Source organism: Cydia fagiglandana, chromosome 2, assembly GCF_963556715.1.
Source record: "Cydia fagiglandana chromosome 2, ilCydFagi1.1, whole genome shotgun sequence".
NCBI classification, from domain to species: Eukaryota; Metazoa; Arthropoda; class Insecta; order Lepidoptera; family Tortricidae; genus Cydia; species Cydia fagiglandana.
Window position 1 is genome coordinate 24511237 of NC_085933.1, and position 27141 is coordinate 24538377.

Genomic DNA, 27141 nt, shown 5'->3' on the forward strand with positions numbered 1-27141 from the left:
CAGAATACGGATGGCGACAGAATAAGGAAGTAGACGTGTTGCGCGGGAATCGTGCGGCGGGGCGCGCGGGGTGCCCCCCTGTCTATTCTATCGCTGCGTCTGCTTCACCCCCTTGAAAACGTAAAACTCCAGTATAAGAGCGCCTTAATATTTAGAATGTTTGGTTTTAATAGATTCTGGTTCCGGTTACGTTTTCGGTTCCGTTTCCGTTTTCCGTTCAGTTTCCGTTTTCGGTTCCGTTAAACTAAATTGTAAACATTTGTTTCCGTTTTCGGTTCCGATAAAACCACATCCGTTACATCCCTGGTCTAGACTATTTATTTTAATATACAACTAACTTGACGATTAAGTGACCGATATCAGAACAGCTGGCTAAATGTTAGGGCGGTTACCCTGCCCGAATTCCTTAATTTCATCTCACTCTGTTCGTACGACATGTTACGAGACGGCAATATCCTCGTGAGGTTTCTCGGGCAGTTTGTTCTCGATGGTGAGCGACTTGGTGCAGTCCTCGGTCTTGTAGATGCCGACCAGCCGGTTCGACACCTCGAACATGTTGTAGCGGAGGGAGATGATGATGAACTGCGCGTTTTTGGTGCGCTCCTGAGAAACAAACAAATCAGTTTTATAACATAAAAATTGGGGATAGGCTGTATCAGGGACACAGCCACAGACGTGAAACGTGGCGTGAAAAATTATTGCAAAGGCCGCTTATGACCTAGGGACTAGGAGGGTAGGTTTCTTTCTTTTATGATGTTTGTATAAACTTATACTGTGTCATTGCAGCTGTCAAATAAATGATTTATCTATCTATCTATGTAAGAGAGCGCTCTCTAAATGTTGGGCTTCGCCTGATCTTATAGTGTGAAGGGCACCGCAGGCGCCCGCTATGTAAGAGTGCGCATGTCGGGCTTTGCCCGTTCTTATAGCATTTGTCAGAGTGCGCAAACTAAGCTACAGTGTAAAAAGAGCCGCAAGCGCCATTCATTAAAGCACGCTTCGCGCGCTCGGAATGTCTTCGTCCGATCTATAGTGTGTAGGGCGCCCAGGCGTTGAAACAGGACTTGTTTGGAGGACGGCACATGCGGATACTATATCTGTCTGACTCGTAACATATTCGCTTGTCACATAAAACATGCATCGTGCTCGGCAATCTTACTATAGTGCAGCGCGAACACGAGCGCGAGCGAGGAGAGGGTCTTCTCGCCGCCGCGCCGGACAGGTGCGACATGTTGTATACCTGTCTCACTCGTCACTCACAGCACCCACCTTGATGTAGTTGGCCACGATGGAGACGTTCTTGAAGTCGAGCGCGGCGTCGATCTCGTCCATGACGTAGAGCGGCGTGGGCTTGTAGTAGTGCAGCGCGAACACGAGCGCGAGCGAGGAGAGGGTCTCCTCGCCGCCGGACAGGTTCGACATGTTGTATACCTGTCTCACTCGTCACACACAGCACCCACCTTGATGTAGTTGGCCACGATGGAGACGTTCTTGAAGTCGAGCGCGGCGTCGATCTCGTCCATGACGTAGAGCGGCGTGGGCTTGTAGTAGTGCAGCGCGAAAACGAGCGCGAGCGAGGAGAGGGTCTTCTCGCCGCCCGACAGGTTCGAGATGTTCTTCCACGACTTGTTCGGCGGCCGGACGCTGGGGATAATAAATAAATTAGTATAAAGTTTCTTCACTAAACATATTTTATAAAAAAAACTTTAGAGCGACACAATAGGGAATATTACGCCAAACTCTGCGTAGTGGCGTCACAAACTCAATCACATGGCCTACCGTGAAACACGACAATCGAAAGTTCGGTTTCTGCCTCTCTATCACTCTTGCTTATTCGATCGATAGAGAGGCAGGTAACGAAAGTTCGATTTTCGCGTTTCGCGGTAGGCCACCTGTAAACAAACCGCCTTGATGCATCAATGTCATAATGAAAACTGATAGAGATATGTGAAGAGCGACGTTATTAGGAGCGGATATTATAGAAGTTTGCCTTGCCAAAGAAATTAAGACACTTTTGTTACAGATAAACTATCAAAATAAATATATTACTTACCTGAAGGTAATTCCCTCGGTGAAGGGATCCAGGGTGTCCACCAGCTCCAACTCCGCGTCTCCGCCAAGAGTTATCATCTGGTACATTTCCTTCAGCTTCGCCGTTATCGTGTTGAAACCTAAAATAAAAGATTCTTATAAGTAGGTAATTTTTTTTTTCGGGGCAAAAGGACAGTATGGGAATTCCCTACAAAGAGTTTCTCTTGCCCCAGTGTTTCACTTACCCAACATTAAATAACTATGATATTCGTAACGTGCTAGTAAATTTGGTTTCATACCTTCTAGAAATTTCACCCTGTCTGTATAGGAAGTAGGATCTTCGAAATATACTATACCTGCTAGGAAGTCGTTGGTGCGTCTCTTCTTGAGCTGGTCGTATCCGTTGCGCACCTCGTTGCGCTGTGCCGTGATCTGGTCCAACTCGGCCGCGCGCTTTAGGTACAGTTCCTCTTTCGCTTTGTAATCCTGCGAATAAAAAGATTTTTGTAATAAGACAGTAATTATTCTTCAGATTGAGATAAAATATCTCCGATCGAATGTCAGGCAATACGTCTGGAGATTAGGTTTAGGCATCACCCAGCCGGCAACAGCATCTCGTCTGCGAGATAAGAGTAGCCGCCTTTTTCTACCTGTATTAATTAAAGAGGGACGGGTAACCTATTTCACGAGTGAGATACTGTCGCGCCACTCTTTTGCCGGGCTACTGAAGCTCATGTACTACCATATTATCTAGCCTATATCATTGTCAAACGACTCTCACCTGTATAGCCTGAAGATTAGGTTTAGCATCGCCCAGCCGGCCTTGCTGCGCAGTCAATCGTTCCCTAAGTTCGTCTACCGCCATTTGTTCTAATTCTTCAGCAGTATGTGTTGCTAGAGGGTCTGATGGTTCAATGCCGGGCACTCCTGTGATACACAGTTATTTGATGCTTATATGTGTCAAGGAATTCTCACATGTATTGCCTGGAGATTAGGTTTAGAATCTCTCAGCCGAACCTGCTGCGCTGTCAGCCGAAGCTCATCTACCGCCATTTCGTCTAGTTCTTCGACAGTATGTGTTGCTAGAGGTTCTGGTGGTTCGATGCCGGGCACTCCTATGATACACAGTTTATTTGCTGCTTACTATGTGTCAAGGAATTCTCACCTGTATTGCCTGGAGATTAGGTTTAGCGTCGCCCAGCCGGCCTTGCTGAGCAGTCAATCGTTCCCTAAGTTCGTCTACCGCCATTTGTTCTAATTCTTCAGCAGTATGTGTTGCTAGAGGGTCGGGTGGTTCGATGCCGGGCACTCCTATGATACACAGTTTATTTGCTGCTTACTATATATGTGTCAAGGAATTCTCACCTGTATTGCCTGGAGATTAGGTTTAGCGTCTCCCAGGCGCCCTTGCTGAGCCGTCAATCGTTCCCTAAGTTGGTCTACTGCCATTTCTTCTAGTTCTTCAGCAGTATGTGTTGCTAGGGGGTCCGGTGGCTCGATGCCGGGCACTCCTTCGATTCCTGGGTCTTCTAGCTTCAGGTTTCGTAACTGGAAATAAAATTAAAGTCAAAAAATCTCTCATTTCACGGGCAGTCCCGTACAGACGCATTTTATTTCCTGTATTGCGACTTTTTTTTCGGCATTTAAAGCAGGCGACTATTTTTCTGTGCATATTTTTGACCATTCACATAGAAAAGGAAACTCGTATACCTGCAAATATTCTGACAATTCGCGTTCGTACATTAATTAATTAAATGAAAAAACAATGACAATAGACATTCAAAATAACTATTAAAGTTATAAAGAGGCGTCTCCTGATTCGAAGGAGAGTAATCTACACTGGTAAACAATATCCTGAAATGCTCCAAAATAATAATGATCAATTACATATTTCAATTATTTTGGATTGACATCAAAGGATTAAATAATCAAATAAGTCAGCAGCAAAAGTAGCTACGCGGGCAAGACGCTTAAAATTATCTGGTCTCGTTATTCTTGGCCTTGATCTGCACTAGGTATGTATAGTCTGAATTTTCTCAAATGATTTTTACGAATAGCATTTGAAAAAATTCATACTATATCTTCTTCCGCGTTCCTTCGCCGATCAGTTTATAGATAGCACTTACGTCTCGCTCTAACTGCGGCATCTTCGCCCTGAAGTCAACGATGCTCTTCTCCATCTTGGTGACGTTGTTCTTAGCTTCTATCTGCTCGCTCTTGTACTTGTTCAGCTTGGCTTGTAGTCCTGCTATCTCTTTCTTCAGCTCTGAGAATGCATCCGTGCCGTCGGAGATTTGCTCGTCGAGCTAGAAAGAGATCGAAGATTTAATAAATTAAACAATACACAATCATCAACAAGTATGGACAAATGATGAATTAAAAACTACAATAAATGGTCTACAAATAAATGCCATGAATTAATGACTTTTCACCTCAGCAGCTCGAACAAGGGTACTTTGCTTCTTAAAAACAGTGAGCAAAATACGATTTTGCTCACTGAGTCATTTTGTCTCACTCAGTGAGCAAAATGCGAAATGTCATTCAAGTGACCTTTATAGTCAAATGTCATTTCAACATGCAGGGTCTAATACAAGTTCGATATACTTGGGTTCTATTATCTCTGTCCCTCTAGGTATGTTCTCACTGCTTAGGGTGAAAGATTTTGTGTACTACACGAGATCAAAGTTATTTACATCTCGTGCGCTTTTGAATCCCTTACTACGCTCAAGATTCTATCGCTCAAAATCTTTCGCTTGCACGGGACTCAAAAAAAGCACTCGAAGAAATATCAAACTTTGATCTCTTGTTATACAAATAACTAACTATTCTACACGAATACTAAACTTATACAGCCCATGTGTTCATACATTCTACGAGTCTCTTTCCGCAGTTCCGCACAGACTCTAGTCGTGAGTAATCGAGGAATACGCTTACTTTACGCTTATTGAGGAGCCATGGTGTAAGTTTCCAATCTAACAGGCATTCTTTTAAAGGTTTTAGGCCATATATAGTAAGCGAGTGATTTTTAGGGTTCCGTGCCCAAAGGGTAAAACGGGACCCTATTACTAAGGCTCTGCTGTCCGTCCGTCCGTCTGTCGCCAGGCTGTATCTCACGAACCGTGATAGCTAGACAGTTGAAATTTTCATAGATGATGTATTTCTGTTGCCGCTATATCAACGAATACTAAAAACAGAATAAAATAAAGATTTAAGTCGGGCTCCCATACAACAAACGTGATTTTTGACCGAAGTTAAGCAACGTCGGGCGGGGTCAGTACTTGGATGGGTGACCGTTTTTTTTTGCCTTTTTTTGCATTATGGTACGGAACCCTTTGTGCGCGAGTCCGACTCGCACTTGCTCGGTTTTTTGTATAAGACGAATGGCGTAAATGTGGGTTTGTAATTTTCATGTAAACACGTACCTCCTCAATAAACTTCTGCAGCTCTGCGCTGTCGAGAGTGAGCTGTTTCTTCTCGCTGTTCCACGTCTCCAGCTTGCGCTCGTTCTCTGTGAGGTCTGCTTCCATTTGCGCTATCTTGTCTTTGGACTTTTTGGCGTTTCTGAAAAATTCATTTCGTCGGGTGACGAGCAAAACTCACTAACACCATTGAAATTATTGGACAATAAACCGTGTTACAAGTGTAAGAAGAACCGTGTTACAAGTGCACTGTTACTTAAATTTTTTGATAGTACTTTTGCTTGTCACCCGACGATTTATTGATTGATTATGTTGGCGGGTTACTATTTCAATACTTTACTTTAATCGTCTCTTTCGTGGACACATGCTTATTTATTAATGTAGATTTTAATGACATGATATAAAGATGATATGGGAATATATTTTTGCTATTTTTAAGAAAATGTGTTGATGAAACCGCTTTCATAACCGCTTCTGACTGAACTAAAATAATGGCTGTTGTTTTGACAGTTCGAAAGACTACACTGGTGACTTGTCAGGCAACATCCCTGTGTTCATTTGAGATGTCACTATAAAGGAACTAACAACAAATGTTAAAGGAAAACCGACCTTTTGCTAGTGTTAATAGCGACCCTCAGCTTGGTGATCTCGCTGGACACCTTATCTATCTTTTTGGACAGGTCATCAACGCTCTTCTGCAACTCTTTGACTTTGCGACCAACCACGGCCGAGATACTTTCCTAGGTTATTGAATGCATTACAAGGAATTGTTAAAGGAAAACCGACCTTTTGCTAGTGTTAATAGCGACCCTCAGCTTGGTGATCTCGCTGGACACCTTATCTATCTTCTTGGAGAGGTCGTCGACGCTCTTCTGCAGTTCTTTCACCTTGCCGCCGGCCACGGCTGCGATTTGGGCGTCCACACCGTGAACTTCTTTCTCCACCTAGAATAGGGCTGGGGTTAGTGTACAGCCGAACAAACTGATTTCTGACCCACGATAGAAAGTTCTTACAGTTAATTAGTTGTTGTTGTTAAAATGTTGATCTGGGCGTGTTGTGCGATTCCCATAACATGATGAAATCCCTTGAAAACCCAAAAACCGGGCAAGTGCGAGTCGGACTCGCGCACGAAGGGTTCCGCACCATTACGCAAAAAACGGCAAAAAAAATCACGTTTGTTGTATGGGCGCCCCACTTAAATATTTATTATATTCTGTTTTTAGTATTTGTTGTTATAGCGGCAACAGAAATACATCATCTGTGCAAATTTCAACTGTCTAATTACCACGGTTCATGAGATACAGCCTGGTGAGAGACAAACGGACGGACAGACGGACAGCGGAGTTTCAGTAATAGGATCCCGCTTTTACCCTTTGCGTACGGAACCCTAAAAACTACTCCCATGTTGATTACTACAAGTGCAAAGCTGCTTTTTGGAGAATAGACAACTACACTCGGCGTCAAAAAAATCGCACCTCGCCAAAAATTCATTTCAAGCAAATATAGCTCTTATCTAATGCATTGTACCTTATCAATATTGGTATCATTTGAAAGCGCAATTAATGAACTTTAAGAAGATAAATCGTCATTGTCCGTAAAAACAACCATCGCCGAACATAAGCGTTTTGGTTAAAAAAGGGCCGAGATCCAATTTTAATCGGTCCGTTGTTGTGCAATCCGGGACCGGTATAAAATGGAGGGTAAAGGTTAGTTATGGTTTATTCGCTCTCCAGAGATCACTGAGGTTACTAATGAACCGTTACAGCAAGAAAAAACCCTTGGACATGGATACCAGGCCAGAAGGAGCAGCTCAAGAGGCGGCACTGCTGCAAACAAGACTATGGCAGTAAGAAGTTGCTGAAAGATTTAACATAAGCGGTTTCCGAGTGCGTAGAGTGTTGCTGGGGTTCCAGGTGACTGGTGGTTACATCAGGAGGCCTGGATCTGGAAGACAACGCTGCTCTTCCGCTAAAGACAACCGGTACATTGTATCGAACTCTTTGCAGAACCGTTTCTCCGAGGCTGTTGAGCTGCAGCAGCAGCTTCAAGCAGCTCCAAAAACAGCGATAAGCATCTCAACGATCGGAAGAAAGCCGGAAGAGAAGAGAATGTTGCCCCGTAGAGCTGCTACAGGTCCCCAATTAAAGCAATAGCATCGAATAGCCAGGAGGCAATTTTGCCGACTGCACGAAGATTGGACGTTTGAACAATAGAGGAATGTCCTCTTTTCCGATGAGACGAGGGTGTGCCTTTACACCAACGATAGGTGCAGGGGGGAGTATAGGAGGCAGGGAGATCAATTTAAGCAAGCCTGCACTGAAGAAACCGTCTGCTTAGGGGACGGATCTCGCATGTTCTGGGGCGGCATTTCGATCGACGAGTAAACTGATCTCCTGTGCATTTCCCGCACTGAAGGTGGTCACAGCCAGGGATCCCTGACTGCTCGGCGTTCCATAGCGGTGTTCTTGGAGGAGCATGTGATCCCATATGATGGTTTTGTTGGACCCAACTTCCAGTTTATGCATGACAACGCCCGCTGTCACACTGCGTTGGTTGTGTGAGACTAACTGTGGGAGGTTGGGATCACCGTAATTGAGTGGCCAGCAAGGAGCCCTGACCTGAACCCAATCAAACATCACTAGGATCAGCTAAACCGGCGGGTTCGGTCGTCTGATCCTGCTCCTGCCACTCTCGACAGGCTTCAAAACGCCATTATTGAGGAGTGGAACAACTTTCCTCAAAAACGCATCGTGGCACTCATGACAGTCATGACTGATCACATGAAAGCTATACTCGGATGGCAAGAGGAGGTAGCACTTGGTTTTGAGTTTAGTTTTAAGTTTGTTTTTTCTGAATCTGTTGATTTTGTACTGTTTTTATTCTTTGCAATTTTAACCTGAATACACGTCGATTCGTTTTTCCTGAAAATTTTCTTTTTGTATGGAGTAGATCGTCCATTTTACGACATTTTCCCATAGAGGGTTTCATAACCTTTCAAATAAGGCCCCATAGTCTTATCTTGCCTAATATAATATAAGGTTTAAAACCGCTTGAAAGAAAAATGTTAAGATGTGCGATTTTTTTGACGCTGAGTGTACTAAGTATACTGCATTTTCGAAACATTCAATTTACTTCCACAATGGCTAGCATAAAAGTGACTTTTCCTTTAATCGAAAAGTGACAGTGACAGTTTTTAGGGTCCCGTACGCAAAGGGTAAAAACGGGATCCTATTACTAAGAGTTCACTGTCCGTCTGTCTTTCTGATATTACGAAATGGTATACGGAACCCCTCGTGCGCAAGTCTGACTCGCACTTGCTCGGTTTTTTATGCTATGGTTGTGTCGTGACTATACTCTAAATTATTAATTAGATTCATATAAAGGTCTTACCTCGCCAGCGTCCCGTTTGGCCTTATCGAGTTTCTCCTTGGCCTCTTCGACGGCGGCCTCGAGCCGCGCCTTCTGGGCCTCGTCGACACGGGACGAGGCCGCTTTAGTCTCTTGTTGTCGTACTTGGTTCTGTTAAAATGTTACATGGTTACATTATAACAAAGACAAATAATCTTGCAAAACCACTAGAGCTTGCATGATTAAGGTGGTTCGCTTTCCATACAAAAAACAATTGCGTTATATTAAGTAATTTCACACTATTACTACATAAATATTTGCGTGCTACATAAGTATTTGGTATTGCATTGATAAAAAATAAAACGTATTTTGCGTGATTTTCGTATAAAACAAAGTTTTACTATCAATTTAGCGCAAATAAACATTCGGAAGTAGATAGATGCGCACATATTTATGTAGCAATCCTGTGTAGTTACTTAACATAACGCAATTGTTTTTTGTATGGAAAGCGAACCACCTTAAGAAACAAAATTTAACCCTACATTAATATTTGCCATCTGTACAGACTAGTAATTGGCTACTCTTAACAATAAGCTTCAATTGACTTGTTTCTTTCTGATTAATTATATTGAAACTGAGACCGGACTTGGCAGGCAAACTGAACAATTGATTTTTCACCTCAGCAGCTCGAACAAGGGTACTTTGCTTCTTAAAAACAGTGAGCAAAATGCGATTTTGCTCACTGAGTCATTTTGTCTCACTCAGTGAGCAAAATCGCATTTTGCTCACTTAGTGAGACAGTATGAGTGAGCAAAATCGCATTTTGCTCACTGAGTGAGACAAAATGTCATTCAAGTGACTTTTATAGTGAAATGTCATTTCAACATGCGGGGTCTAATGTCTAATACAAGTTCGATATACTTGGGTTCTATTATATCTGTCCCTCTAGGTATGTTCTCACTGCTTAGGGTGAAAAATTTTGTGTACTATAGGTGAACCAGGATCTATTGAGGGTGCGCCATGTTACGGAAATTTGTTGGCACTAATTTCTAGCAATGGCAACAATTTTAAGGCAACAATTTTAATAATAGACAACATCTACCCTCTATGATAGTTGTCAATATTGACAATGTAAACATTGCTTTGTCTAGTTTCGTGTGAATTATTATTAGACTGCAATAATCATGCCGAAAGTTTTAGATTTTACAGAGAAAAAAGTTGTAAATAGTGTATATAGTTATTTATTCAAAAAAAAACGTGCGGGAGAGAAATTTCTTCCATTAGAAAACATAACGAAATTAGCATCTGAATTGACGGGTAAGTTTCAAACTTATGGACAAATGTCACTATAGTCACGTCGTCACGATTTGGTTGATGTCTTGTAATAATTTGATTTGTGTATTAGGTGTATCGCATGCATCGGTATCACGGATTGCTAGCGAAGGGCGTAAGGGCGGAATTAAACGACCAAACCTAAAAAAAATAAAACAAAAAAGGAAAATAGATTTGGATGATATTGATTTACGTGTCATACGTCGTAAAATTCACGAATTTTATAGCGTAAAAAAAGATATACCAACAATAAAAAAATTGTGGACTGTTTTAAAAGAAGACATAAATTTCCCACGGGGTAGAGAATCATTAAGACTGTTATTGCACAAGATGGGGTACAAATTCAAAAAATGCCGAAGCCAGAGATATATTTTAATAGAAAGATTTGATATTGTTGCTTGGCGTGAAAAATACTTAACTGAAATTGCCAGCATTAGACGAAAAAACCGACCTATAGTATATTTAGATGAATCATTTATATATATACGTCTATAAATTATTGGGTCTGATTCTAGCAGCGAGTCTAGTCAGTCAGAGTCAGAATACGATTCAGATTTCTTAATGGCTGAAGAATATTTAGATCCCGATTTTGAGTATAATGTTGAGAACGAGTCAAATTCCTTGATGATTGAAGAATATTTAGATCCCGATTTCAACTATGCTGAATAGAACATATTTGGTACGTTAAATAATTTTATTTATAAAATTATCTATATAAATTCTTACTTATAACTCTTGCGTTACTTATTGACTTTACGCTATTCATTTTATCTAAATCGAGCCAGCCATTTAAGCATAAAAACCGAAGAAATATCCAAACATCAAACTTCGCACTTATTAAAATTGTCGGAATAAAACAAAAATCATCTGCCAATTTCCATTGTCCCCACTATACAAATTGTTGCTATATAAAATTCAAAACGAGCGCCCTCTTGACAATACTCCCAAAGTTCTGGTTTACCTATACACGAGATCAAAGTTATTTACATCTCGTGCGCTTTTGAATCCCTTACTACGCTCAAGATTCTAAATTAGATTCACTCGCTACGCTCGTGAATCTATTATAGAATCTTTCGCTTGCTCGGGACTCAAAACAAGCACTTGAAGAAATATCAAACTTTGATCTCTTGTTGTACAAATAACTATTGAAGCACTTGTAACATTTATTACTTTTTTGTTGTAATACCAGTCTAATAAAACATGGTCTTCTCTTCCCAGAGTGACACAAGCCTACGTCACAATAACATTGCCACTTTATATAGCGCTATCGCATATTATCATATAGCGCTGTCGCGTGATGACGTAGGCTTGTGTCAGTCACGTGACCACGAAAAGACGGGAAGAGAGTACAGTCGCCATCAGATATATCGGAGCGGTCAAGGCGCTCACAAATATCTGAACACGCCTCTATTGTCAGGGCGTTAGAGTGCGTGTTCAGATATTGTGAACACCTTGGCCGCTCCGATATATCTGATAGCGACTGTACCAGGCGGAGTATATCTGTGGCCCTAGTGAATAAGGGTACAAGTCTCGGACAGCGCAGTTGTAAAAGGACGTAGGTTCCAAGTAACACTTATGCCCTTTTACACCTAAGCTGCGCGAGACTTGTACCCCTTTTCACTAGGGCCACAGAATTATTATTATACCATGTTGTAATACATAATATCCAAAACGATTTATAAAAGGTATGAAAAGCGATACCTGTAAGAGGGGCACTTGCTCGGCAAGACTCTTCAGTTCGAAGTTAAGCTTGTTCAGTGTGGACTTCCCTTCGCGAGTGCCTCGCTGCAGCGATACCACGTTCTCCTCTATCACACTGTGCTCGCCTCGCAAAGCTGTTAGTCTGAAAATAACGAATATATTCAGGAACAGTTATTACAATTGTGTTGCTTAACATCAAACTCGGGTAAAGCCATTCGACCCTCTCAGCAAATATCTACCCTATTACCTTTTCTTAATACCAAAATCGCATAATCTGACAGATGGATTTACCCGAGTTTGAAGTTAACTGTAGCTTCCCAATACATATATGATAGTATTATTTATGTTGTTAAGAATCTAGACTCCTTCACTAAGAATTCTGATGTCCATAACTATAATACTAGAAATAAAAACAAGCTTGCTATCAGAAAGTTTCGTGTTCGTAAAGTACAGAAGTCATTCGTTGGGCAATGCATTCATTTTTATAACAAGTTACCTGAGGATGCTTTAAGATTACCCTTTCCAGCTCTTAAGAATTACTTAAAAAAGTCATTGATGTTGAAGGCTTATTACAGAGTCGAGGACTACTTGACAGACAAACATGCATGGTCCAAACCAGAAACTGTAATAACGACAAGTAGCAATTAAAAGCATTGTATTATGTGTGGAGTTAAAGGTGACTCAGCTCAGGTAAGAAAGCACATCAAATTGTATGAAAGCATCTCATAACAATCAGTCAGATTCATATAATATGTATTCTCATTTCTTTTATTGATTTTATTTTCTTTTCCTTTTGTAAGAATTTGATATGTTTTCTGAAAGAGCTACGTATTTGTATAAAGTTATGTACTCACTGAGTATAATTGCATGAATTCTATAGTAATTTAAATTGTATTTTTCTTAATTACTCGTAATGCATGTTAATTATAAGATGTAATAATGTTTTGAAAAGATGTGTCCCGCCGAGTTTGTTGCCGGTCCCATATTGGGATACCCTCCTCCAATTGAGGGGGGATTTAAATCTTCTCGGGGCAGAGGTGTACGGTTGGAGCCGGTAAAGGTTTATTTGACGTTCATAAGCGCATTGTAATATGCCTACTTGAATAAACTATTTTTTATCTTTATCTTTATCTAACAGTAAAATAAAAGCTGGTTTGCCGCGCGATATGGAAACGGGGCTTTAGCTGTGTCTCAGTCGGCGTTGGCAAACATGTAGAAAGACATTTATTTCCACCCTTTTGTGAATTTTTCCTATTACATCTTCCTTAACAAATATACAAGGCTATCGCCCAGAAGTTAATATCATTAATTCAATTTAAGAGCTGGGCTCTTGTCGGTGCAGCGTGATGAAGTTGTCTCCACTAGCGAAGGGCGAGTCGAGTTATCTGATTCGAATAATCCGAATCAACCTACAGATGAGTTGATTCGAATCAAGACTGTTGGCAATTCGAATCAACTCGGCCAACTAAACTAACTGGTAACTTGGTATCCGATCCGCTAATTCGGCAATTGAATCGCCAACTCTCCGAGCCGAGTCAACGCAATCACACTGCTACTAAGGCCATTAAAAATAAACCTTAATTCCGTACCCCGAAGGTTCTTTTTACAACTGCCGCTTGATTTGCCATCCCGAGTCGAGTTCACCGCTAGTATGGCCATTCAAAAATAAACCTTAATTCGGTGCCCTGAAAATTTTGTTTACAACAACTGCCGCTTGACTCGCCGTCTCAACTCAAGTTGGCGGCGCGCGGCCCGTGACCTTGTCGCGAACCACGCAAACCGTCGAGTCGAGTCAACTCGAATTTCAACTCGGATCAGTGGCCGAATCAATTCGAATGATTCGAATTGAAAAAAAGTGGACTCGTCACATCACTAGTCTCCACCTTGGTCGGTCCGAAGCCAGCCCTTTAGTGGTACGACACGGCCCCTACATGCCACATGCTACATGGAGAGAGAGGGCAGACCAAAGAAAAGTTATATGAGCCAAGTAAAGGAGAAGGAAGTATGTCTAATGAAATTTGGTTTCACTCCCATCTCTCCCGCCTCATGTATAGCGGCGGTCATGTCGGGCGGGGACAAATCATGGTATATAATATGTATAATTGTGTAGTACACCATATGTGTTTTTTTAACGTTAGCTAGGTATCTAAAGTATGTATGTATGTAAAAATGCGAAGCTATTTTTCTTTCTTTCAATTTGGTTTTCCATAACGCCCGATTATTTGCATGTTCCAGCCAGTTGTTGTAGAAAGTATCAAGCTATACAGTCGAAGAACATATAAAAGTAAAATTTTAACGACCAGTCTGGCCTAGTGACCCTGCCTGTGAAGCCGATGGTCCTGGGTTCGAATCCCAAGTAAGGGCATTTATTTGTGAGATGACACAGATATTTGTTCCTGACTCATGGTTGTTTTCTATGTATTTAAGTAGATATTTATATTATATATATATCGTTGTCTGAGTACCCACAACACAAGCCTTCTTGAGCTTACTATGGGACTTAGTCAATCTGTGTAAGAATGTCCTATATTATGTATGTATGTATGTAATATGTAAAATGCTTACCTCTCTTCAAGCGCAGCCAGCCGTTCCTCATTAGCCTTCAGAACCCTGGGGTCCTGTTCGTTTGTGTCCTGCTGGACCGAGCTGCCCATGCGACCTCGAGACATGGTTCGACCGCCTCCCGACATGGTACCTGTGTGGAGATCATTTTGAATATAAATGCCGGGCGGACTAAGGACCATCTACAATATCCAATGACAATACCTATCATAGTCGCTAGCAGGCTTTTGATATTTTATGGGTATAGGAACCGTGCGCGTCTGCCAACTTATGGCCTACATCGATAACATAAACTTAACATTTACATTTCGCGGCAATAAACAGGGATTTCCTTATTTCCCTTTTTATCGCACAAATATGGAAGAGCGATAGTGAAGAAGATAATAAAATTTCGTTTTTCGCTGTAGGCCCTCTAAGCTTGTGTTCTGTGCAGTGCTTTTACACGAAATTTCGTTTTTCGCTTAGAGGGCCAAGCTTGTGTTCTGTGCAGTGTTTTTACACGGTCCCTATAGGTTAGACCACTCACCGGATATCTCGATAACCTCGCCAGCCAGAGTGACGACACGGTGTCTTTGTCGGCCGTACGCGATGCGCCGCGCCTGGTCGAGACTGTCCGCTACGAGTGTGTCACGGAGCGCGAAGTAGAATGCTGGTAGCATGCGTTCGTCGCGTACTGTGATCAGGTCGAAGAGACGAGGTACGTTTTCTGGGCTGAAATAATAACACGGAAAAATTTAATTTATAAAGTCTATTTCAATAGAACTTGCTAACTATGTAAACAAACCGCCATATTGAAATTGTCTCTGTATGATCAATTTACTAGTGATGGGCAAGACTCCTACTTACTACTTTACTAATGTCAAACCATATCGAATAATAAAATACCAAAAGTAAAAAACAAGTAGTTACTTATTTTTAATTTGTTTAATCACGACCAGAAGACAAATTAGTACTTAAGAATGATTTATTGATGTATTTTATAACCGTGGCGATAGGTACAGAGCGTGGATTGGGTAGTGTGTAGCGGGTTTATATTACAAACTTTAGTCACAACACTACCCATCATAGACAATTGTAGAATTTAAAAGAAACAAAACCGCCATTCCATCAGGTCCTAATAACCTAACTTATGAAACCATTTTAAACTTTTAATTAAATATCCAAGATACAGTTATATATTTATGTATTTTACGGAACGGACCGTTTCAATAGTGCATATGTGTATGGTTTCAATGGTATTTGATGAGGTGGTGTGAAAATTCAAAGAGAAACAGTGATAAAACAAAGTTACGTTGTTTGTTTACATAGTTAGCAAGTTCTATTGAAATAGACTTTAGGTAAGGGTGGTATTCCACCACATTTCTTTCTTTCCAATTTCTTTGCACAATGAGCATTGCCTCTCACTCTCTCATTAAGCAAAATGTGAGACGCAAATACATATTGGACTAAGATATTGGACAGATGGAATACCATCCTAAGATACCAGTAAGTAAGTATTTGTATTGTTGTATACTTTAATGTATTCAAAGTAAAATCAATCATACAATTAATTATGCTCTATATACGTACATACAGGTTCAACTGAGTTCAATGACTATAATGTTATGGCCTTTTGCTTGTCGATATCATGTCGTCCGTATAAGGCCTTACACACCATATACGGACGCTAATGAAAAAGAAATCGGTGCAGTGTTGCAGCAAGTAAAAGTACTTACAATGTTTTCTTGGTCTGATAGTCGAGATGTTGTATTTTCTCGAGCGTGATGCAGGTGGCGCGGCCGATGTCATGACGGCGCAGGTGGTCAAGTGCAGCTTGAGCAGTCTTCACCGTGTCCACTACGATGTTGTCTAATGGACCGCAGCAAGTGGATATGGCTACGTCGTATTTTGGATCGATGCCTCCTAAGTCGCCCTGGGGAAGAACAATTTGTTACTCAAATGCTCTGGATTATCGCGGTACAGAAGAAAACAAACTGTTAATATTATATCTGAAACTCGAAGCGGCATTTGTAACTGGTTGATTATCCAATTTTTTTTTATTTCAAAGTCACAATTTTAATTGTATTATTTTGGCAGCTACACGCATGAGATTATAAAATCGCAAGCCGGATGCTGTATCTTAGCTTGCTTAGTATCTTGAACAATGAGTACTTCCTTATGGATACAAATTTAGAAGGATTTTACTAGATCAAAGGAACAAATTGTCTACATGCACAATTCTAAATTTAAGTAGGTACTTCTCGATTTAACAAATGTACTTACAAGCCTTCCAAAGATGCCAGGCATTTTGCCCTTTTTCTTCTCGTTCATAAGCGAGTCCAGCACTCTGCCGCGCGAGCGATTCGCGTTCAGCGCCGCTCGAGATTCTTCTAGCTGAGCTCTGAAATAGTTATTTGTTTTACAAGGGGGCAAAGTTGTTGTTTAACCGCTCGTGCTAATCTTGATACCCGAGCAAGCGAAAGATTCCAAAATTGAACCACGAGCGTAGCGAGTGGTTCGAATAATGGAATCTTGAGCGTTGAGAGGGTTTCAAAGCACGAGGGTTAAACAAAATTTGCCCCCAAATGAAACACAAAATTTTTCACCACACCAGCCCGAAGCAAATATTAAATGTGAAATATTAAACAAAATCAAACCAAATCAAATCCAAATGAATGTCATTAAATATTTATTATCCAAAATCATCATTTAAAAGTCAATTCTACCAGCAAACATAAGAAAACAACTCAAAATTTGCATTTGTTTACTTTGCCTCACATGTGAATAAAATGCAACTTTGCTATCAGTTTTTGAGGTGCAATGTAAGCCTTTCCGAGCTGGTGTGGTGAAAAATAATACACAGATGTAGTGCATAATAATTATGTTCCATCGTATTTTCACGGAAAAGTACTAACATGTCTTGCTATTTCAGTCAGTCTCGGTACAAAAAGTACTGACGTTGACTGGAGTAGCATGACAAATAGGAACGTTTCCGAGAAAATACGATGGAAAACAATTATGCACTAAGTACATCTATAGATATGAATAAATCCCCGAGTTAGGTGCATAATGCGTTAGTCATTTACCACCTTATTCATAAAACTTTACAGGCCTGATTTTGTTAAATTTTGTTTTATCCCTTTCTTACAAATACATAAGTCGAATTGACAGATTATTAGCTAATTAAGGTTTGTGGCGTGTTTATGATTAAAGGGGTTAGGGTTCCCCTAGATATGTCGACGCGGAATCGGCAAAATACGATAGGAAAAAGCTTTATGTCCGCGCAATAAGAGCGAAAAAGTCGTCGTTTGGCTCGGCTCGCGACGGCCGACGACGCCGGACGCGTCGACCGGTTTTTCGCTCTTATTGCGCGGACATAAAGCTTTTTCCTATCGGCTTTTGCCGAATGCGCGTCGATATATTTGGGGAGACCCTTAATCTTCAATGTTAACTTATAAAGTTTCTACTTTTTTACTTTAACCTTATCGGGTAGCGAACGTTTCTTTCACCACTAACGGAGCGGCAGCTGACGTTCACGTCGCTCTACGTACTTTACCTCAGAGTCCTTGCTTCTGTGAGCACAGTGGTTTCCTCCTGTTTCATGTTTCGTAGCTGCGACTGGAGGTCCGTGAGTTGCTTCTCATTGGTCGGTACCGTGGACGCGAGCTCTTCTTGCAAACTGCAATATAATTTTTTCTGGTAAGATAATTAGTTGTAGATGACGATTTCCAATTTTAATTTAATTTCTAACAAGTAGAAACGTCTGCGAACGATGAATTTAGGCTTGTTCTTGTTGGCTTCGTCGACGATCCGCTTTTGCTCGATCATCTTCGCTTGCAGCCTGTCTTTTGTTATTATGGTCACTACTTACCTTTTCTTCTCAGTCAAGTCCCTAGCCGCCTTTTCGTAGCTCTCTTTCATTCTCTCCAGCTTCTCCGTCTCTTTCGTCTCCGTGCTGAGGTAGATCTTGAGCTCGGATTCCCTCAGTTTGAAGTCCTTATTCGCTTCGTCTACAATCCGCTTTAGCTCGATCATTTTAGCTTGCAGCTTGTCTTTTGTTTCTTGGAGGCCTTGCGTCTTAGATCTAAATGGGAAATAGAATAAATTATAGAAAATATTTTAAACTACAGAAGTTAATCAGTGACGCTATTAGAGACATTTTTTCAGACTTTTACTTCCAAAAAGGGGTACAAACTCCGTTAATGTATAAACATTGGTTTACTTCAGAAACATCATATCATCGTATAAGACATCCAAGACCAACGCCATATTAAGAATAGTGGGCCAAAACGTTTTTACCAGCTACACTAAGAAGTCGGTTCCCTACTAATAACAATTTCAACTGACCATTGGTGGACCTTATGGCTTCGCAATAAGGTGGTATATCTTACCTGACGCTGGCCATGACCGTCTGCAGTTCCTCTTCGGCTTTCACCTTGTTCTCCCGATGTCTGGCCAGCAGACTCTCGCAATCTTCTATTTCCTTGGCGTTCTTTTCTGGCACCTAATAATCAGTTATTTTTATAGAAGGTGTCAGTAGCCAAAGGACAAACCTAGGCGTATATTTTCATAAGGGAATTTCGGAGTACCTAATGTAGAGTATAAATGTGCTGAATGCTGATAGACATTCACTCAAGTAGAACACCTAGCATTCGGCGTTCTTATGTTCGCGTGAATGCTCATTACAAGTGAACACTCAAGTCTGTCAGCACATTAATAACAATCGAAAGTTCGAAGCAGTATTTAAAAATGAAATGTAAGATTAATTATGATTTATTCGCATCGGGGGAGGGTTAGCCAAGGAGAAGTTTCCTAAATAGATCAAACAAAGAACCTCGCAGATGCACAGTAAGATGATGAAATCTTATATTGGGGAGATAAGACTGGAAGGAATGAACTGACAAGAGATTATCTCTTAAACTTGCTTTGTGGCAATATGTATGTAAGAGAAGCACTTTAGATATAAAGAAATTACAGGGTTCTATGTTTCACTTTTATCGAACTGAAATTTGAACATTGTCATAGCGACATTAAGTCGTATTTCAACTATCTTGAAAATGTAACATAGTACCATGTAATATTGGGTCATCGAAATGTCAACTACATATTATATTTATTCAATTATTTGGTCCAAACTCCAAAATCCATCATTACTCACCAGTTCCAGCTCAATCAGTTTCCCTTTCTCCTGTTCAATGAGTGTCTCGAGGTTTTTCTTCTTTTTGTTCCCTTGCGTGATGTCCGCCTGCGTGGTGACCGTTTTCTTCTTGCACACTGACAGCTTCTGACTGAACTCCTCCTTCTTCTTCGATAAGTCGTCGTATTTCCTGGTTAACACAGTGGAATTGTGATTCATGACGGTAAGCAACGGATTGAGTGTTTCATTATAAAATAACATGGTAGCATGGTAGCCCTACTCCTACTACCTCTTCTAGGTACTGTACCTAGAATAGTACAGCATCAAATAGATCCCACCAAAAACATTCTGTAAAAAACTAGCCAAGTCTCGATGGAGCTGCTTGTTTATCTCTAAAAAGTAATGAAATCTAGACAAAGTCGTGCCAAGTCTAAGGTTCCTTACTGCGATTTCTTTATTATTATAGTTAATGTTGTGTGACTTGGCCGTTGAAGGGTACACAAGGGTACAAAACCAGGTGCTCCATGACACCATTGCACCAATCTGCCATTGCACCAAAAGAAGTGTTTGTTTCAAGCTCGCCCATACATAGTTAAGTATTATTGAAATACGCAGCTTTATCAAGCCTACAATTGACTGGTTATTGAATCAACGTTTTCCAAGTGGCAATTTTCCATCGTCAATGGGTAGCGGTTCTGGCGACAGATTGGTGCAATGGTGTCATGGAGCACCTGGTTTTGTACCCTTGTGTACCCTTCAACGGCCAAGTCACACAACATTAACTATAATAATAAAGAAATCGCAGTAAGGAACCTTAGACTTGGCACGACTTTGTCTAGATTTCATTACTTTTTAGAGATAAACAAGCAGCTCCATCGAGACTTGGCTAGTTTTTTACAGAATGTTTTTGGTGGGATTTCACTTCTTTTTGTAGAAACCCCCTGGCACTGATTAAAATAACCGACTTGGTTTCACATTACATCTCAAAACTTTTTTGTAGTAAAAGCGTTGCGAGACTTGCACCTTTTTACATGTAATGTTTTTGATGGGATCTCATCTCTTTTTGTAGGCAGTCCTTCTTTTCGGGTACTCATACCCATACTATGTATACACATATCATAACTAAACATATCTTCATTCATACTCACATCGTACATCGTAGTGTACCTTTACTTTACTTTACCTACTATTTGTAGGAACTGCAACAGTAACTTTGTAATATCATATATTTATATGGGATTACAAACTTACTTATGCCGTTCTTAGATCTTTAAAACGTGACTGATATTGCAATATTTTTAGGTTTTCCCTTTATGTGGCCATTAAACCCTAACTCTGTACCAAATTTCAGCTCTCTGAGTTTATGGGAAGTACTAGTTCTATTCTGATGATCATGAGTGAGTTTCATAAATGCGAAACTTTGCTTTCGCTTAACTTCGGAACTAAATGACTTACAGACTTGAAATTTTGGATTTTAAGTATGTGATTATAGCTTACTGGATGACCAAAATTTCTGCGTTCTGGTCTTATCCAGAGGTTCTCAAATAGGGGCCTGAAAATGCGGCGAAATGGTTCCAGTAAAGGATGGTACGGCAGTGTTTGCTTCGCGCTCGACTTGGCGGGGGCACTGCCGTGCCCCCCGGTAGTGACGGCCAAAGTGGCCAAATATATCGGGACACGTCCTTATTTCTATGGTATCAAAGGTGTGTTACGATATATCTGATGCGGACTGTACATAAGTACATATTTATCTCTGTTATAGGTAGAATAAATAGAAGAGAAGAATAAAATAAGTGTAGTCTAAGAAAAAGTTACGCCTCGAGCTGGAGTACAGTCGCCATCAGATATATCGGAGCGGCCAAGGTGCTCACAAATATCTGAACACGCCCCTATTGTCAAGGCGTTAGAGCGCGGGTTCAGATATTGTGAACACCTTGGCCGCTCCGATATATCTGATGGCGACTGTACATGTCGCTGTACGGCCCCGTACATTATGAGATAGTTCTGGTTGTCAAAAGTTTAACGTTTGACAATTCGGTCATCGCCTGCCGGTAAAGTGATTTTAGACCCGAGTCTATATAGATAGATAATTAGGTCTAAAAATCACTCCACGAAATATTTATCGACTCCATAATTCTTAGCAGTCTTATTTGTGTACATGTGTGCATATGCCGATAAACAATAACTTACTTAGTCCCATTGCTGAGTACCGCGGTTTTTTCATTGAGATTTTCCTGAGCTGTGTTCACTTTTCCCTCTATCTCTGCCAACGCTGCCAATAACTCGTTCAGCAACTGCGTCTTTCCCTCGATGAGCTTATTCGTCTCGTGACTGTACACAAACAGTAAATTACAATATTTTATCAAGTCAAATGTATACATTTACATTTACAAAGCAATTTAACAATTACAAAGAGCATAATTATGATAGTGTCCTGATGAATCACGAGACCTACTCCGTTTCTTTCGTGTCACAGTGCTATGGTCAATCTAAAGTGGTTCTGGAGCAAAATATTCCAGGAATTCCAAGAGGAATTTGAAAAGATTAGGCTGTTTTAATGCCTCTCTCCTACGACTCACACATCATTTATTTTTACAGCAGTGCGTGTTGTCACGAAAACATTAATGAGTTTCAGTTAGGGCTTAAATATAGTACCCGAAGACTCAATTTGGTACTCGATTTGATTATTAAGAATATGTTAATTACTAAGTATTATTAGTTAGTTAAATGAACAATTGTATTTTGCAGTGCCCTGACAGGGTTTCATAGCTGTCCAATATCCAAATGTGACACCTAACGTACCTATGAAAGCAATAAATTATTACTGATTACTGATTCCTTTGATATAAATGTGTGTCATGTCACCTAGAGCTAAGATTTTTTTGACCTGAACCTGTACTCGGTTGCTCACTGAACTCAATTTTTACGAGCATTTGCTTGATAATTAGTGGATAAATGAAGTACAGCTCACATGTATTTCTGCAGCAGTGTGTTCCGAGTCCTCACAACGACGTTGGTGAGGTTCATCTGTTCCACGGCCTCCCTCATCGGCGCCTCCAACTGGGCCTTCTCTGCTTCGACCAGCCGTACACGGTTCAGTTTCTCTTTACGAAGCTCGCTGAACTCTTCCACTTTTACGAGTAGCTGTTCTAGCGGCACCTAAAGATAAGATGTGGCTGTAGATCTTAACTTCAAATGAAACGACTGGATAAGAATCAAAACAAGATAAGATCTGATCCATACAAATTACGATAACCTCAGGTCCCATATTTAGATAAGATTTGCATCGGATACTTGATGTAAAGGTGCCAAAAGAGCATTTATATAAACATGCCAAGTATGTGACAAACAATATTCAAGATGAAATCATATTATTATCTATTATATCATATTTAATTTATTCAAATAAAACAACTTACCTTATATCTAGAAGTCCCGATGATATCCTCCAAATATTCCAACATCCCTGATTCATGCTCAGTTTGAGCTTTAGGTTTCATCATCGCGATTTGTTCCACCTCTCCCTACAAAGAAAGATAAATACAAAATTTAAATTACATTCAGCTAGCAGCAAAAATTGCATACCTACTCTTATGTCAAAAGAATATTCAGGATCATATGAATCATTATAACTCTTCTGCAAAGCTACGTTCGCTCCTGTTTTACATAAAATATACGGACTCGGCAAGAGAACAAATAGGAGGATTAAATCAAGATCGCAGGGAACCGTCGAATTAGGGCAACGGAGGTCGCAGCAGAGGAATGCCCCTTGGCACTAACATGGTGGACCGACGATCTGGTCGAGATGCCGTAGAATGATGGCAGCGCACAACCAGATCAACCAGTCATTGAGAAGAGCCTAATGTCCAGCACCAGCAGTAATCGTATTGCGGCTTATGATGCGAGAAAAACATGGCCATAATATCAGAGCATTACCTGTAGAATAACGAACCGGTTGTGGTCGAGATCGATGCCGTGCGAGTTGAGCATCTTGCTCACCTCCTTGAACTGCATCTTCCTGCCGTTGAGCGTGTAGTATGACGAGTTGTTGGAGAACGCCGTGCGAGACACCACTATCTCGCTGTGGGTCCAACATGGCTATAATATATATTACCTGTAGAATAAGGTACCGGTTGTGGTCGAGGTCGATGCCGTGCGAGTTGAGCATCTTGCCCACCTCCTTGAACTGCACCTTTCTGCCGTTCAGCGTGTAGTACGACGAGTGGTTGGAGAAGGCCGTGCGAGACACCACTATCTCGCTGTTGGTCCAACATGGCCGTCATATATATTACCTGTAGAATAAGGAACCGGTTGTGGTCGAGGTCGATGCCGTGCGAGTTGAGCATCTTGCCCACCTCCTTGAACTGCACCTTCCTGCCGTTCAGCGTGTAGTACGACGAGTTGTTGGAGAACGCCGTGCGAGAAACCACTATCTCGCTGTTCGGGACCACGGTGAAATCCTCGCCTTCCTGTAGACAAATAGGAACAAATTTTAATGATTGCCAAAAAAAGTTGTGTTACAGTTATACCAGTTTGCCAGTTTAACCCTTAACGCGGTTAAGACACCGTATATTCCATCATACACTTTTGTAGCTCGCTGTAAAGAATTTTATAATTTCTCCACAGAACACTGTACGTGTTTGTGATTCTTACTTCAGATGGTAATTACTTACATTTCGTAAATGATTTGCTTACTTTAGCATATCATTTTATTACAGGAATTAAATTTCGTCACAGTTTAAATTCAGACACCAATATACGAGACATACCATTATTTTGGTATCCGACTCAATATGGACACGAAACATGTGTAGATCTCGAGAACACTCTTAGTTTTGTATGAGAAATCTTCTTGCTTGCGATTATTTTCCAGTCAATGGGGAAAATTCTCCAAAACACTTGCACTCTACTTGGGACACTGTTAATGCCCGATACGGGAAGGTTATGATTTAGCAGTTTAGTTGGGCGAGTTTGGTATCCAAATAAACAAAATAAAACTAATCTCAAGTTTTTCATTTTTATTGGAATCTTGGTAGATCTAACAGATACACGTAACGTTCAATTATTGACGCTGACCAATGCACGGCCCGTCATACAGAATGTACCAGTCCTCCACATTGGGATTCTTGCACCCGTAGTCGCACACACTGGTGTAGGTTTTCATGTCGTTGGCGCAGAAAGTGTGGGTGGGTATGCAGCTGCATAGGATGGGGTAGTCAGGGTCATTGACAACCGGCTCAGGCTCGGCCACCACTACAAACAGGGCCACTGGAAAGAATGATTATATATCATAAAGGAGAAAATGATGAAATACCTAAACCCCTTTAAAAAAATACAAGAGACATTTTGTCAACACCACAAGATGGGGGCGGTAGAAACTTGTAGCGGAAACTATTAAGATCTACTTTACAGTCTACGGAAATAGATTTGTCAAATTTTTTCATGGAGGTCTAATCCTAATTAAAGCATATTATTTGTTTAAATCTATGGTATAATAGTAGACCTTAAACAACGGTCTCTTTAGTAACAAAACCCTTTGATCTATAATAATTTAAAGACCACTGAAGGCCACGTGGTGGTCATCAGTTGCCAAGGTCTTGAAAAGACGGACAACTGAAGACCGACTGGATTTACGTTACAAGGACGGACGGATTCAAATAAAAACTAAAACCCGTGTTTTACCGTTAAAAAGAGAGAAATATTATCTAAGAATATTATACTTACTCAAAAGAAGTGCTAATATAGTGTTCATGTTAAGCTCAAGTACTGCGCAAGGCAATAGCATCTCATCAAATTTTATAGCAACTGGTGATTGATAATCTAAATTACATACGACTCTAACAAGAAATAATTGCACTTATAACATGAGGAAAATAAAAATGAATGAGGTATATTGTACTTACGATAAATTGTCGCTCTGACTCCTAATAAGGTATTGTTCGATTGTTAATTTAATTGATTACACGACGCAACCCGGAGATAATTCGGAGAGTCGGGTCTGAATTTACTGTGACAAAATTCCTAACAGGCATATAATTTAATTACTGTAACAAAATAATATTCTAAAGCAAACAAATTAAAATGCTAATTCAAGCTAAAAAGGGATTTTGCGACACAGTAATAATTGTGTTAGTAATTGCTCAGTAAGCGAAGCGTGCTATTTCACGCATGTGCATCGGGAGCTAAAGTCCATTGTAAGGCCTGTGCACACAGGCTTTGGTGTGCGTGACGTGCACGTGCGCGTGCGCTAAAATGTTGGAGCCACACACGCACACGTCACGCAAGCGATGTGCCGTCTCTCATAAGGATCTGTATACTACAACGCCGCACACGTACGGCCTCGTCACCCACACGCAGCCGGTGTGCACAGACCTTTACTTCCACGAGAGTTATAGATTTTTTTTTAATTATGTCACTAACTCATATGAACCAAGTAGGTTCTAAGTAAAATACTTGTTAAAAGTAAAGGTATCAAATGAGTTTTACTTTTGAAATACTAAAGTTTACTTATACTTTAACTGTTTTGTTAATGTTTAAAAATATTAAATTCCATTAAATTATATTATTTCAATTTTCAATTGTGGCTGAATGCCGGACGGGTCCGTGCCTTCTATGCCTTACCAGTCAAAAAATGACAATATGGCGGACGAATGCCAGAAATGTCACCATATTAAAAAAAATCGCTTAAAATTTAGTTTTTTCTTTGCAAGTGTGATGAAAACCATTGTTTAACTCCGGGGGTAAAAAACATTGCAAACTCTGGTGTATAATTCACTCCAGCCTGCGGCTGTTGTGGATCTATAGACCTCGTTAGCAAAATTTTACTTACCCCCTCGTTGCACATCGTGGTAAGTAACTATTGTCATACTTGGCACAATGTTGTTACTACCACATCGACTATGGGGATAGTAGACTTTACCATTCTATTTAGTTCGGTGGGTTTGAGTACTTAGAAAATAAAACATTGTTAGTTTCTATTGCAATCTTGGTAGATATTATACGAACATATCATAATATGTTACGGTACACATGGTATATTTACGACGATAGAATATTACAAGCTTTACCCAGATTGTAAATTCTAGAAATCGCGCGACGGACAAGGCATTATTTTTCATCAATGAAAACAAAAACAAAGGTAATATGCACAAATATGTAATTTCCATGTACACACTACCAAACAGCGTTGGCTTGGCATTAACCATTAATAGCGTGACACGGCCCGTCGTTCAGAATGTACCAGTCGTGGAAGTTGGGATGATAGCATTCGTACTGGCATATGCTGGTGTAGGTCTTCATGTCGTTGGCACAGAACGTGTAGTCAGGCATGCAGCCGCAGAAACCGTTGGGGTACTCAGCATCAACTGGCTCAGGCTCGGGCTCAGGCTCAGGCTCCGCCGCCACTACGCTTAGCAGGGCCACTGGAAAGGAATGATTATATGGAAAAAAGGAATTCCAATGTTGATATAGCTAAAAATACTAAAAGCTAAAAGCAAAAGACAGGGCACGTCGGTACCAACTCGTATGGGGGGCCAAGAACTATTTCGGGTCGATAAGTGAACGGAGTAAATAAGTGATCTGTGAAAAAGGAAACATTTTTTTATAAAGGTGTATACCTATACTCTGTATCTT

General features: G+C 40.7%; 1 protein-coding gene across 1 annotated transcript in view; it reads right to left on the minus strand.

Annotated features, from left to right (window-relative positions):
* Positions 1–288: 288 nt before the first annotated feature.
* Positions 289–27141, minus strand: part of LOC134679280 (structural maintenance of chromosomes protein 4) — a 91156-nt gene continuing 64303 nt past the window's right edge. Inside the window, exons 3-24 of the mRNA XM_063538181.1 lie at positions 23802–23978; positions 22929–23033; positions 22481–22668; positions 21700–21840; positions 19531–19699; positions 18764–18876; positions 18244–18456; positions 17929–18051; positions 16656–16773; positions 16109–16305; positions 14920–15104; positions 14397–14526; positions 11832–11973; positions 8841–8969; positions 6237–6394; positions 5454–5592; positions 4158–4337; positions 3397–3579; positions 2388–2517; positions 2054–2171; positions 1461–1644; positions 289–603 (exon numbers count right to left, since the gene is read on the minus strand). Of these exons, the coding sequence (XP_063394251.1) occupies positions 439–603; positions 1461–1644; positions 2054–2171; positions 2388–2517; positions 3397–3579; positions 4158–4337; positions 5454–5592; positions 6237–6394; positions 8841–8969; positions 11832–11973; positions 14397–14526; positions 14920–15104; positions 16109–16305; positions 16656–16773; positions 17929–18051; positions 18244–18456; positions 18764–18876; positions 19531–19699; positions 21700–21840; positions 22481–22668; positions 22929–23033; positions 23802–23978 (3387 nt within the window). The 3' untranslated portion in view covers positions 289–438. The remainder of the gene's footprint in view (positions 604–1460; positions 1645–2053; positions 2172–2387; positions 2518–3396; positions 3580–4157; positions 4338–5453; positions 5593–6236; positions 6395–8840; positions 8970–11831; positions 11974–14396; positions 14527–14919; positions 15105–16108; positions 16306–16655; positions 16774–17928; positions 18052–18243; positions 18457–18763; positions 18877–19530; positions 19700–21699; positions 21841–22480; positions 22669–22928; positions 23034–23801; positions 23979–27141) is intronic.